General features: G+C 44.1%; 1 protein-coding gene across 1 annotated transcript in view; it reads left to right on the plus strand.

Annotated features, from left to right (window-relative positions):
• ATP10A (ATPase, class V, type 10A) overlaps positions 1 to 6,039 on the plus strand; it is a gene marked incomplete at its 5' end in the record, with an annotated part of 71,724 nt that extends 65,685 nt beyond the window's left edge. Inside the window, 5 exons of the mRNA XM_009704706.1 lie at positions 835 to 1,035; positions 3,233 to 3,313; positions 3,403 to 3,507; positions 3,844 to 4,031; positions 4,730 to 6,039. Coding sequence (XP_009703008.1) covers positions 835 to 1,035; positions 3,233 to 3,313; positions 3,403 to 3,507; positions 3,844 to 4,031; positions 4,730 to 5,432 — 1,278 coding nt within the window. The remainder of the gene's footprint in view (positions 1 to 834; positions 1,036 to 3,232; positions 3,314 to 3,402; positions 3,508 to 3,843; positions 4,032 to 4,729) is intronic.
• Positions 6,040 to 14,481: the final 8,442 nt, after the last annotated feature.

The raw sequence follows: 14,481 nt of genomic DNA on the forward strand, positions 1-14,481 counted from the left end.
AAGCTGCCCATCATTTTCTAGGCCTCAAATCCCTCCTCACCAGGTGAGATCAGCACCTCTGCTGAGCCCTGAAAACCCCTGGATTATCCATGCTACAGAGATTGTAGAAGAAACGAGTTGTGTGGTTTGTCCCTTTTTGGGCGATTCCAACCCAGCTACATGAACAATCCTCCTGCAGCTCTGTAGGCAGCTGATTTCTTTACACGGCTGAAGAGTAAGGGAGACTGAGGAATCTTTACAGCACTGCTAATTTGCTAAATTTCGAAGTACAGGGGTAGAAGGGTTAAGACAACTTTGCTAGACCTTAATAGTTTCACCTCCCTTGCTGCTGCTAGTCTCATGTTGGTCTTGCAAAAAAACTCTGCATTTACCTATTGTAGACCAGCAGAACCTCCCAAAACATCCTAAGCCAGCAGAGGATATAATTATGGAAATGCTTGTTCTTATGATAGTAATGTAAGTGCTATGAGATCAGTACTCATATACCTAGAGGTCAGTGATGGCTGGGAGAGGTTTTTATGGTTAGTTAAATTGCACCTCAGAGTTTCTCTTGAACTGAAAGTTAATTTTGTGTGAAGTCATCCCTGACACCTGAGATCTGAGGTTCCAGCAGCACAATGACTTGCAGGTATACCAAATGTTTGCAGCTTAGCTAAGTGGTCTGGGCATCAGGAACAGCGAGTTAAAGACTAGGTGTCCTTAGAAGGATTGCTTACATGTTTAGCGTTCATAGATAAGTCCTTGCAGAACTGGAGTCAGAATGGTTTCAGAACACAATGGGATGATGATCCTGCTTATCTTCTGGTATTTACATCATTGCTTATTCTGTTTCAGATGTTTGTGGCCCTTCTCTTCTGGTACCAGTTCTACTGTGGGTTCTCTGGCTCATCAATGGTTGACCAGTGGTACCTCATCTTCTTTAATTTATTCTTCTCTTCTCTTCCACAACTTATTACTGGTGTGCTGGATAAGGATGTGCCAGCTGAATTGTTAATTGCTGTACCTCAGCTTTATAAAAGCGGGCAGAATATGGAGGTAAAAACTTCTTGATTTTGTAATTTTTTTCCTAAATGTCTTTGGTTTCAATTGACAACCAACCCTGCTCCCAAAGGGTGGATGACTGATAAAAACAGTCTGAGAAGTCACTATTATTATTTTGTTACATTTCTCATCTAAATCAAAGTATCTAAATGCCAAAAGTACGTTTAAAACAAATAAACAAAAAAACAGCTATATTTTGACATATGTAACAGGAGGGAAGGTTGGATGCTTTAAGTCAGCCTAAGCTGGACACCTCCCTTATGGTCCAGGCTCACAAATAACCACAAAAGTAAAGCAGATTATACCTTGTAGACTAGTGCAGGCTTTCACAGGATAACCACACAGTACTCACTCAGAACTTCAGGCCCCAGGCCCTTACAAACAGTCAGAAGAGAAAGATGGTTTGAGGAGTAAGCACAGAGGTCGATAGACTTAGACTCTGAGGGAGGGTCACCAGCAGATGACAGATTCAGCTGAAATGTTTGTTGAAAACACCTTGTCCCCGTCTGCTTGAATTGTACAATGAAAACAGAAGGAATTGCAGGAGGGATTCGAGCCAAGCTCTTTCTGGTAATTACAGCTACAGTGTACTGTGGGAAAATCTTTCTGCTTGGCAAAACTATCTATATTGAGACATTACTTCCAAGGTAAAAGCCTTTCTTAAAAGTATCTGACATTGTCCCCTCTGAGAGGAGACAGTGGTTTTTGTCTCTAACTGTACACCTGCATTTGGTACCCCACACATCTAGTGACATTGCTAGACACTGTCTTGGAAAGATGAAAGGAGAATTTTAGTGTAACTAACTTATTTTTAATGCTTTAATCCAAGTTCTCTCTTTTTCACTCAGCTGTTGTTTTCCATTTTGGACGTTTCTTCTGTTCCAGTGCATTGCACTTTAAAGATCTGTAACATTAATACTTTCCTTTCTTGCATATTTTTAAGGTGATAGAAATCTTGTAGTGGTTTAAAGTTGTCGGGAAGTTGTGTCTGACCATCTTCAGCTGGCAGGCTGAGGAGAAAAGTGTCCCCGGTTCACAGTATAATTATTTCACATAGGCAAGCCCAGGGACCATTCTAAGTTTGTTTGAAATCTAGTGACCACATTCTCTGAATAGCTACCTAAAAGGCAATTTTAAAAACTTGCCAAAACCCTGCTTCAGGTAGGATCTCTTTCAAAAAGGTATCACCGATTCAAAGCCTATAGAATTATAGAATGATTTAGATGGCTCTGGAGGCCATCTGATCCAGACCCCTGGTCAGAACAGTTTCAAAGCTAGATGAGGATGCTCAGGTCTTTATCTAGTCCAGTTTTGAATGTCTCCCAACAGTGGAGATTCCACAGTCCCTCTAAACAATCTGTTCCAGTGCTTAACCAGATGTTATTTCAGTAGACCAAAAAGCAACATAATTCTTTCTAAGTATCTTTCAATTCCCATTTTTAGGCTGCAGTGATATTCTCCGTAAAGGGAAGGAGCCCTGATGAACCCAGTGGTTGGAGATGTAGCCTATATCCCAAAATTAAATAAATCTTTTGCTATTTACAAACTGTATTTCCTTATATCTAGGTCTTTTATATGACCATCCACACCTTTGCAATTGTATATTTCTTTAAACCAAAATGTTAGTTTAATATTGTTTCTTAGCAAGCAATTTTGTGCATACACACAGAGATACATGTGTATATATATGCTTTATATATGTATTTATAACATAGCATACATTGCTGCATGAAGTACTGCTAAAAATCATTGCTATGAATCTTCTTTTCTAAGTATGTGTGCATTTTCTGTTTTCTCCCTTGCGAATAATACCCCGAGTTTGTATGTACATGATGTAAAACCCATTTACTCGTGTGCTTACACCTCAGAGAGCTCCTCCTGAAACCAGTGGTCTAACTGTAGTGCATGAAGTTGGACACCTTCATAAACGTTTGCAGGCCTGAGTGTCAGATTCAAATTACACCCTCTGCCAGGGAAAAAAAATAAAATAGAAGAGTGTCCTCCCAGAACAGAGAGACTTGCAGGTAGACTCTTCATGCTTCATCCCCGAGGGTATCTAACTGACAAAGTTAGGAAGCTATTTCCATAAGCCCTTAACAGTGCCCATTGGAATATCCCCCTCAAAATACATATCCCAGCAAACAGCATTTTCATTAGGCTCTGATTTTCTTAATTTTTTTTTATGCCACAGGAGTACCAACCACACATGTTTTGGATGAACATGATTGATGCTATGTATCAAAGCCTGGTTTGCTTCTTCATCCCCTATTTTGTAAGTGTTCAGTTTAAGCCGTTCTTAAGCTGCATTTTGAGGAGAGCTGGCAATACAGCTTGGGCTAAATCCTGTCTTCTTCTTTACAGACTTACTATGATTCAGAGGTGGATATCTTTTCCTGGGGAACTCCCATCACCACAATAGCTCTTTTCACCATCATACTACATTTGGCTATTGAAACTAAAACTTGGGTAAGGTAACCACAGCCTACATAGAAACTCGCTGGCATATATGTAACTCTTTTCTTAGTGCCATTCTTCAAAAACAGAAGATGGTCATTTCGTTCCATCAGCACATTCTATTTTTAGCAAGCATTGTAAGCAAACACGAAAAAGGTTTTAAACTGTGATCTGCAAACAGCTTTGTAGTGCTGTATTTATAATAAGAATTTTTGAAAATACAAGGCTCTAAACTCTTTGCTGTGCATGGATTTGGCTCCAGAAATTAAGAAATTTGAATTGGGAATTGCAGCAAATTTCTCAGAATACAAAGAATCATTATTCTTTTGTTGTTTTTTTTTGTTCTAGACTTTCCTCCACTGGTCATCTTGCATCTTCAGTATCCTTTTATTTTTCTTTGTGGCTCTGGTTTACAATGCTTCCTGCCCAGTATGCCATCCACCATCCAATCCCTACTGGACTATGGAAAGGCTAATGGGAGACCCTATGTTCTATTTCACTTGCATTATATCACCAGTCGTTGCATTGCTGCCCAGGTATTGTGTCTTCTCTCATATCTTTTCTCATATATGAAAGCACTTTGTGCATATGGTTGGGAAGGCAAGAAACATTTCTTTTTCCACTCCCTCTCTTTCTTTTTGCCTTACCAACCAAGTTAATTTTTTTCAGCAGCTGATTATATGAAGTCAGGTTGTCTAACCTCTTCTGTGCTCCTGACCTCAGCAACAGACCACAGCTCCAGGCCATAGACCACATGAGTGGGATAATAGTAGACTGTTGGTCAAACCTCCTGGCCATGCAGAGATTTGCTACCCTGTGAGGTTTTCTGTGATGCTTCCAGATTCAACCCATCCTCCAATAACATGCAAACTACAGAAATTCTGATAGTATGTTGTGGACTTACTTGCCTACTTATGGATGTAGGAGACCTGCTCTGCAGAGTGGTCCTCATTGCCTTTGATCTTTCATCAGGAAAGATAAAAGACCGTGTGTAATCACAAGGTGGATCACTGGCTAAGGACGCAGATTTGTTACGCTGCTTGTTATTAATCAAAATATTAGCACAGCATTTAGAGCTTTTCATCTGCAAGCTTTCATGTGTCAAACATAAGAAAGGCACATAAAACCCTCTTATTTTTCTGTGTTGTACTTTTCTCTTAGATATTTTGTCTTAATAATATCTTGGGTACTTCCTTCTTTCAGATCTTTTCACGTGCACATTCTCCTCTTGCAGATTTCTGTACAGAACGCTTCAGGGAACACTATTCCCAACCCAGCTTCAGCTTGGACGCCAGTTGAGTAAACTGTCCCCAGAGATTCGCACCCAGCTTCTGACCAAGTTGAATGTAAAGGAAACAATACGTCAAACACAACCCTTTGCAGACAGCTTCTCACCAAGCCTTGGCTCAAATGCTAGTGATTGTTATAAAGCTTATAACCAAAGTACACCGTTACCAACATCTCAAACAAGTGAGTCGCTTTTCCAAAAGCACACAAAGGCAGAGCATACAACAGATCGGACTGTGGCTGCCTCTCCCCAGGGTGCTGTGTTGTATGGGGAAAACAAACTCCCCTCATCAGCAGGTAGTCTGGAAAAGTCCATGGGGTTTCCTGAAGTTAGACATGACACTTCAGAGATGGAGTCCTTGCCTGTGGGAGGAACATTCCCATGGACCTCAGCAGTCGACCAAGCAGACTTCAGTTTGTTGAAGTGGATCACATCTACTCCGCTGTTCAGTCGCATTGGGACTGTTTTACAGGTGTCATCAAGCAGTTTACAAAATGAAACACAGGACAGTATGTGTGTGCTTGGCTCTTCTCTGCATGTGGACTTCAAAGGCTTAAAAGAACAGAGCTCAAATAACTTGCAGGACAAAATGAAAGGGACCCCAGCTGATCATTGTAAAAATGACAATTCTGAGACCACCTTTTTATGACATGGGCCTTAAATGTATTTATATATTTTCTATTTGCACACATTTATAGCAAGATTACTCTATTTGTTTCCAAAGATGAAACAGAAAATCAAAGGTACAGAATGGTTATTTAAGAATGTTTAAATACAAATATTGAAATAAGAGCTTTAAATATAAAAAGAAACACTTGAAAGTTCCATTTATATTGTTTTATTTTTTCATCTCATTTTGTAAGGAAATGCCGTCTCTTTATTTTTCAGATGCTTCTCTTTTATTCTGACACATACTGTAAAAGCAAAGGACCTATCTACCATATTCAAAAGGATTAGATTCAGCAACAATTATTGATATCATTCTAGGCCATTCAGTAATCAAGGAGGAAAAACTGTGATAATAAATGGGCGCTGTATTCCATCCATCATGTGCTTGCCAGGGTGTTTTGTCAGTGGAGCAAACCATCAGGCAAGACTATCAAATTATTATACACCTCTCTGTAAATGTTAACAGTATCTTACCACCGCATTAATAATACTGGTATTTTATAAGTGACACCATATTTTGATATTGCAGCCATAGCATTTTATGTGTCCTGATAAAACAATAAATAAATGACCATCCATATTGCAAAGTGACTTCCCAGTCTGGCATTAATAGTAACTCAGCCCTTCACTTGGAGTAGTTGGCATTTGGCCGGTCATGGCCTTACATCAGCCTGTTCAACTTCTGAAGAAAAGCTGCTGCTTGTTAGTGAGGAATGATTTGGTGGCGAAGAGCTGGTGCACTGTGTCTGCTGTCGATTGAGGTGGGAGGGTCTGTGGCCGCCTGTGCTGGAGCCATGCCATGAGTAGGCTGGTTTTGCTGAAGAAGTCAGTCCTGCTTGCCGGTGGCAGGGTGGAGGACAGGCAGGGTGTTTTGTTAGGCACCTTCACTGTTGTTTCAGCCAGGTTAAATCAAGTACTCGGTGATTCAAGAAGGGGCCCGAGCAGTTGCGAGGGTGCGGTGCTATGCCGAGGTACTTGAGCCTGGTCTAAGACAGGCTAGCTCCAGTCCCGAAAGTAGGGAGCTGCACTGCTTCCCGAGGTTATGCCTGAGCCAACCTTACGTGGTTGTACATCACCGACCACCGCTGGTACGTGGGCGTGCGGCTGTGCTGTGCTGGCCTGACAGATCCCAGGGGGGTTTAGCCTTTGAAGGCTGCTTGATTCTTTCATATCTAGTCACCGTGACCATGTATGAACCTGCTGCTGCACTTCTTCCTTTCCTCATCGCAGGTCTTCAGGTGGCCTTTGCCTCGTTTGCCATTGTTTGTGTAAGGCCAGAACTTGTTTGTGCCATGCTCCGTGCCAGGCGACCTGCCTCCCACATGGATTGCCTCGGCCCGTGATGCCATAGTACCTACCATGTGTCACTTGCTAAGCACTCAGGATCTTTTTTTTTCAAAGATTTATCTACTGACCTCTTTCCCAAAGATAGAATTGATAATATGAAACTGAAAAATGCCAATGAAAAGAAGAGGTGAAAGCAATCTAAGTAAGAGCTGGCAGCCTGTAAATATGTTACCCTCATGAAACGTGACACATCCACATATGGCTAAACTGCAGTTTGGGATTAGAATTGACTGGGGACAGGGCAAAGACACTAAGGGACTCATTCTTTCAGTCTCCTGTGAACAGCTTTAAGCATACGATTAATTTTAAAAAAGTACCTGAAGTACAACTTCTTCCATTTAGCCTCTAGTTAAAAAAGAACAGGAGTTTATATTTGCAGATTAACTCATTTGTTACTGGCCGAAAACATCTTGACATTTCTCTGCTTTACGGTAATTATGATAAAAATGGGGCAGTAAGAGTGGGCACTCGCTTTCCACGAAGGTAGGTGGGCATCTGCCCTGTTGGTGCCAACAGGAGCCGGGAGGCACTGGGGTCTGTGTCCTGGCAGACCCCTCTAACGCAGGGCAGGGTCCCTCGCCCTCAGAGCACTTGTTCCTCTGTGGCGGCTGGGAGGGGAGCCTGCGGGACTCGACTCAGGTGGAGAAACCCCCTTTGCAAGTGTCTCTAGTTGCGTGAGACAGCTTAGACATCTCTGCTTGCTCTGCCAGCCTCCTTGGTCTTGATGCTAACTCTGTTGGGATGACTTTGCAGGTAATTTTTTGCAACGTTAGCTGGCTGGATTTAACACAAACTGTGCAGAGATCGCCGTTGTAAATAATTCACCTGCGTGGAACTGCAGTGCCTTTTAATGTCGGAGGGGAAATTGAATGACACTTTTGAAAGGTGAAAATGTTGCCATCTGGTTAGGAACATTCCTCTGCTTGTAAAACAGGATCTCACAGAAGGACCCAGTATCAGATACCAGGTAGGCAGAGTTCGTAGGTTTGCAAGACATTAAATTCAGTGTAAGGGTGTCATGGGATCATAGCAGGAGCTTGCCATGGATGTCAGACATGTGTGCCCTCTCTCAGTTACTGCAGCAGCCCCAGCAGACAGGTGAGGGTCTCTGGGGCTTATTGACTCCTCCACATCTCTCCACAGCACGTTTGGTGTCCCAGAGGCTTTCATGGCACTTGCCTGGTGCTGGCAGAATAAAGGGCTGGAACATCGCTGCGCTTTGGCTCAGAGCCGTTATTTGATGACACTCTCGTCAAAAAGAACCTAAATTCCTCAGTAGTTCTGCCTTTGTAATACAAGATCAGGTTCAGTTGTTGTGTTTTCAGTGTTTCGAAGGCGATTTGTGTAGGCAAGGGAGAAAAGGGTTCCTTTGGGACTGGGAGGTGCTCCTGCACTGCCAGGTAGTTGTGTCGAGTTGCCACTGTGAGTCTGAGAGTAGTACATCTGTGTCATATGTTCAGGGAAACTGTAGATCTAGGTCCTCCGCTGCTGCAACCATTGTGGCCTCTCCAGTCTTTGCAAGCTGACTTACCCCAGCTGGGAATCAGATCTCAATAACTGCTGTGTCCTATTGCAAAAAAAAAAAAATAATCCTTAGAGATGTATTTTGAAATGCCTAAAGTGTAAATGCTCCCTTCGTACTAAAAGATAAAATAATTTTTATTGTGGCGACAATCCTGCAAACGTGTATGAGTTTAATCTTAAATAAAACAAGTAATCCTGCTGACCTTAATGGAGCCGTGACCTCAGCAGGATTGCTGGCGTGCTCACAGACAGACAGGGAGATGTCCTGCACTGAGGCATCCCTGTGCCGAAACTACACCGTGAGGTACCGAGGGACACAGAACCAGGTCAGTAGGATGTCGGCAAGCAAGAGGTCTCCATTTTCTTTTGGGAAATACATTGTAAAATAATATAAATAAAATGTAATTTAAACCATGATTTGGAGGAAAAAAAAAACAAACAAACATTTCACATTTGGAAAGAAAATATTAAGCAAACTAATTCTTTTCATTTCAAATCAGTTCTCTCTTGAGCTGCCAGAAGACAAACACATCAAAGCATATTACTTGCTGGGCTTTAGGGCTTGTCAACATTTTGAAGCTGCTGTTAATATTTGAAACATTTTAACTAAACAAATGCTAACAGCTTTTTGAAGCTGTATACATTGATTTTAATAAAACAGAAATAAACTTGTAAAGTTATTCCTGTCGGTGCAGTTGAGCTGTTGTCATATCAGGCAAAACAAAGCTTTAAATTCATGGGGCCAATCCTCAAAAAGCATGCAACTGTTTATTAAAAGATTCCACGAGGCAATTAAAATAATACCCAGTTTTGGTCTATTACCAACAACAGCCTCCTGTACACTGTTTCAAATATTTGCACTGAACTCTGCAAGCACTTCCACATCTGCTCGACGTTGCTGGCTGAAATAGTCCGGCTGAAATTAATGACTGAGAAGAAGAGAGTTGTGAATTAAGCATCACAGCATTCCATATTTCTTACTCTTATTTATGTGAACTAACTTTTCAGTGATTTATTAATTTTATAAATTTCTCTTGGATGTGTAAAGGTCTTTGAGAAACAGCCAGAACTCTTCTATCACGTTAGCATTCTAATCTCAGAAATTATATCTCCTACGTATGCCAGTGCACTGGAACTGGGCCTGTAAATGTCAAAACAAGAACAAAACAACACTCCGGTATTTTTTCCAAGATTTTCCAGCTATGCATCACTGCTCTGTGTGCCCAGACAGTCAAGCACCTGTTTGCCACCCTCCTGCGCTGGCTGTGGAGCCACGGCCCTACCCCCGATGACCATTAAATGATCTGTGCTTTTCGTAAATTGGAAAGCTGGTGACAGTGCTGACTTCGCGCTGTGACCACATCCAGTGGTACCCTGTCTTGATTTAAATGCTTCCTTGATGGGGAGAGCTCCTCCTTTAGCTAGTAAAATTTCCTCAGACCCTCTCAAATTACTCAACCGGAGACTGCTCTTGCTTCCATTATACGACTTTTTCAAATACCTTGCATTGAACCTTGACTTGTTTATTCACACCCGATACAGCCTCGGGCCATGGTCTGTGCTCGCTCCCAGTACATCTCCTGCAGGCTCTACCCACTTAATCAAGGAGTGCCACTTCATTACACCTTGGGGCAGCTTTCTAGGGTCATGCTCCCATTTGCCTCCACTCCAGGCTTGTACATCCCAAACGTTGTAGGCTGATCACCCAATCCACCTACGGCAGATATGGAGGATTTGAGGAGGTTTGTCCATGAAGGTGCTATGTAAAAGAGTTTTGCATGAGTACTGGTTGCAGTATGTGGAGACGTTCAGCTTAAAATTAACTCCATCAGAGCTGCATGTGGTTGAATCATCTGGGAGTGACAATTCCTGCCCTAATCATAAAACCTGAACTAAAAAAAATAAAATAAAATAAATAGCCTAATGTTTTTGTAGCAGCTAGTTCTTGATTCAGACTGATCAGTGCCTCAGGCATTATTCAGTCCAGCATTAAATTCACCAGTGTGCTTTTGTAACCGGGTGCACGTGGCAGTTCAGGAAAATGATGCTGATACAAGAGAACATAACACTCTGAGGAGTGGTAGTAGGTAGGCGTCAAAGCCACTGCGGAAGCTGCTAGAGATGGGGAAGGAAATGCACTGCTAGATGCTATTCAAAAGTCCCAAAGTTGGTGGAGAGCTGAGGGGACCTTCAGAGCTTTCCAACCTTGGCTTTGCAAAGGTTCTGCACATCTCCCTCTCTGCCTGCTGGTGGACTTATTGCACCGACCTTAAACTTCACTGGAGCTACACCACAAGTGAATTTTACTTGTTATTTGCAGCTGAGCACGGATAACGGGGTTGGATGCCCAGCTAACGTCAAGCAATGCAGCCATACTGACTCAGATGGAGGTAGGTTGGCGCTTGCTTTGCAAAGAGGAATGTGCTGACTGTGCCATGGTCCAGAGCACTCCCTAGCCAGGGACCAGGGCAGGTCCTAGCACTAGTCCCAGGGATCCTCCCTGTGTCGAAAACCAGAGCAGGAGCCAGAAGAGGGGGGACCCCGATGTCTTCCCATGCATGCAGGATGCAAGCAGCCCTCCACTGCTCACTAGGCTGAGACCACACATTTGTTTGCAGTGTCCAGGACAACTTTGGGCTGTTAGAGACCTGGAAGGGAAGCAGCAGATAACATGGTAGGGAAACTCTTCCTGCTCCATCAGGAATCTCCTGCACCATTGCATAAATGCCTCTATGTTTTTCTCCCATGAATTCCAATATGAATCCTGGCCATCGGAAAGCCCCTGGGATGGCTGCGCTTCCTGCAGTTTTAGACACTATGGAGGGTCAGCTGCTTCCATCAGAAGCGGCTCCTGGAAGCACCAGTGCCCTGGGCCACTGCACCAGGGGTGACGGGAACCTTCGTCCTTAGCAATAGCTCCATCGGTCATCGCCTGTGCCGCTCGCTGAGGATCCTTCATGCTGAAGGGGACACTGCATGGTCACAGCCCACGTATCTTCAGTTAAAAAAAACAATGACAAAATGCTTTTGCCCTGACTAAAGAGGTTCATAATAGAAAAGTGTTTAGTTCTGGACACCCAGATCAAGACGAGTGTTTTCCAGCTGTCCTGGGCTGTGAAACCCTGTAGCGCATCATACATTCAGAGGGACCTCTGGTGCTTTATGTGCTTCAAAATTTCCTGGAGTTTCCTGGGTGGGATGCCCACCCCCAAATCCCAAAATCTAAAATTAGACGCCCCTGTTGAAAATGGTAACTGTGCCACGAGGGCTATGTTTTATTTGCATGGAAAAAGAAAGAAAGAAAGAAAAAGAAGGACTAACTTTTAAGGAAAGTTTTTCTACATAGCTGCATGAGGAATTATCTCTATTTTGAGCAGCAGCTTCCATGCGGTTTTAAATATGGCTGTTTGCTCTATGCAATAACGTCTCCCTTGATACATGAAGTGCAGCACTACATAAATCCTTCCGAGAGGAGGTTTAGCGTATCCTAGCCAAGGCGGGCAAAGACAGCCAGGTCCTGCAGCCAGCTCTGCTGCTGGAAGGACTTTAGGTGGGTCAGCTCTCAAAGTCCTGTTTCATCAGCTCGTCTTGCATAACGCCTGCCTGCGATGTGAGAGGTATGACTAAACAAGAACCTTGTTAAAAGCAGATTAAAGTCTTCAACTTTTAGCACGGTCATTGGTGTTGCTGCAGTGTGCGTAGCGCATGCATGGTAATAGTCTCTTAGTGAACACAAAACGCTTGAAAGAGCCTTTTGAGAGACTGGAAAACGCAAATAAAAGCTGCTCAGACCAGGTGGAGTGGCTGGTTCCCTCTGCAGGGAGATGTCCCAGGACTTTAACTCCTGGTTACTAGCTGGGCAGTTGCCCCAGGCCCGGCGGGGTGGGGGTTTCCTGAGGCAGCGTTGCCTCAGAGCTGGAGCAAGGGGCCTCTCACTCCAGCCCCGCAGACCTTCGGGTGCTAAAACCCAACACTGCGCTGCTGTAGCTAAGGTTTCCTGGCCTGAAATTCCCGGTGGTGTATGGCTTGTGCTCGTTCATCGCATTTTCCAAAAGCCGCAGGTTTTAAAGTCTGCGGTTTATTCCCGGACGGCCTGTTTTACATGCATGAAGGCACTGAACCGTCCCTGCGGCCAGGCTTGTGTGGATGCAGTTCCCGCCTTTCCGCCCTTCCCCGCTTTCCTCCCCAAAACGTGGAGGCCACAAAGAGCCACGTAGACCTTCAGAAACCCAAACCATGACAGAGAGATTTCTCACCATTTACACACCTAGAAACAAAAGACGAGTGTGACCTCCAGGGCCCTTTTGTTAATGAAAACAGCAGAGATGCCACCGATTTAAGTAGCGTTTTGGCGGATACGTCCTTTGTACCCTCCACAACTGCCCGCTGAAGGGGGTTCAGCAACAGCTGATGCTGGTCTTGTCCTATTCTTTATATGCAAATACTCCAAAACTTAGAGATGAGAAGGGGGATGTTGAGCTTTTCACCATAAAAACCTGAAAATGCAAAGTTCTTTTTTTAAAATCAAATTACTGATGAAAATGTGGGGGTTTTATTTACTAAAAACCCAAATTTCCAACAAACTCTTTCAATCAGCCATGTGTACTGTCAGAGCTGCATGAACCAATTTTAGCCCGAGTGGGCTGGGTGTTTGCAGTTTGCAAGATCCCTGTCATTTTGCAGACACAATTAACTTCATAGCTGGTTTGTTTTGCTAAACCCCCAAGAACTCAATAAAACTATTATAGCTGGAAGAGTTTCACTCTTCAGCTCCACATAAAATGATGGAAATAGAAAGTTTGGGTTGGCGTCATCTGGAAACCAAGGGCAAACGATGACACCACGGGAGGTGTTGCAGGCAAAGGTTTCTCTCCCCTGGGTACCTATGGAAATGATCAAGATCAACGAAGGTACCAAGAGCTGCAGTTCATCTGAAGTTGTCTGAAGTCTGAAGCTTAAAAGTGAATTAATTCATTTATATCCAAATGTATTGGTGGTGTGTGCAACCATCAAATCCAGGCAGAGCATTTTCTGCCCATTGAGTGTTGCTTTAAGCGGCAGCCCAAGGCCCACAGCACAAGAAAGCCGGGCTCTTGGATTATTCAGTGCTAAAGAGAGAAAGAGAGACACTAGCTTTTCTAAAACAATACCCCACGTCTTTTTGTTGCTTTCACTTGGCTGCTGTTGTGGCTCACCAGCCACTGTCCCCTTGCCAGATGGCTCCTGCTAACCCAGAACTGAAGTCAAGCGATGACTCCTATCATGAGGTTTTGGGGACACATCACACACCGAGAGGTTTCAGTGGGCACCTCTGCCCCCCCCTGCCCCCAGAGAAAAGGTGTGATGGCGAGGGGATGTCCCAGCCCTCTCCCAGCCTCTAGCAAATCTGCACTTTCCCATTGCACGGGGCACCTCCAGCCCCCACGCGTCCCCCTCCAGGGGCAGCAGCACAAGGAGAGGGAAGGCATTCCCGTACGCATTTCCAAACAAGCACCCACGGACCCTTCTCCACCCCCTCAGCTCCCTGTTCTCCTCTCAATCTGATATAACCACTCACTGGCATCTTGCTCCAGCCCATTTGGCTTCTCTGTGTAGCACTACCACAATTTTATCTCACATACTGCAGCCAGGGTTCATTCTTTGTCCCAGGGGTCCATTATAAAAATAAAATACAAAATATTACATTTTTGTAAGTGGGAGGGTGGCTGACAAGGCACAGCTCTGGGACATGAGTCCTCCTAAGGCTGTGTGCACCAGGATGTGCTTTACCAGACGTTTTACAGACATAGGCGCACCACCAGTTTTTTCCATCCCTGAGCACCACAGGATGGAGGGAAATGCTGCTTAAAAAGAAATTAAAATTCAGCCTGTCCCCTTCCCTCTTCCACCGCTGCTCTCTGAGTGAGGGGTTTCTCCTGCCTGGCAGTCCTGTGCTGGGGACAGCTTTCAGCTCATCATCCTCATCCATCCTCAAGGACAGGTCCGCAGTTGGCACCTCCAGCACAGTCACCGTCCCCGGCCAGGCAAGGCCACGGCCAGCTCTGCTCTCGGGAGCCGTCGGAGCCCACCGGTTGGGTTTTGACGGGGAGAAAACATCTTTTTTCAAAGCAAGCAGAAAGAAGCATTCAGACTTCCTCAAGTTCAAATAACAGGCTCTT

This window comes from Cariama cristata, unplaced genomic scaffold, assembly GCF_000690535.1.
Source record: "Cariama cristata isolate BGI_N322 unplaced genomic scaffold, ASM69053v1 scaffold1307, whole genome shotgun sequence".
Lineage (NCBI taxonomy): Eukaryota > Metazoa > Chordata > Aves > Cariamiformes > Cariamidae > Cariama > Cariama cristata.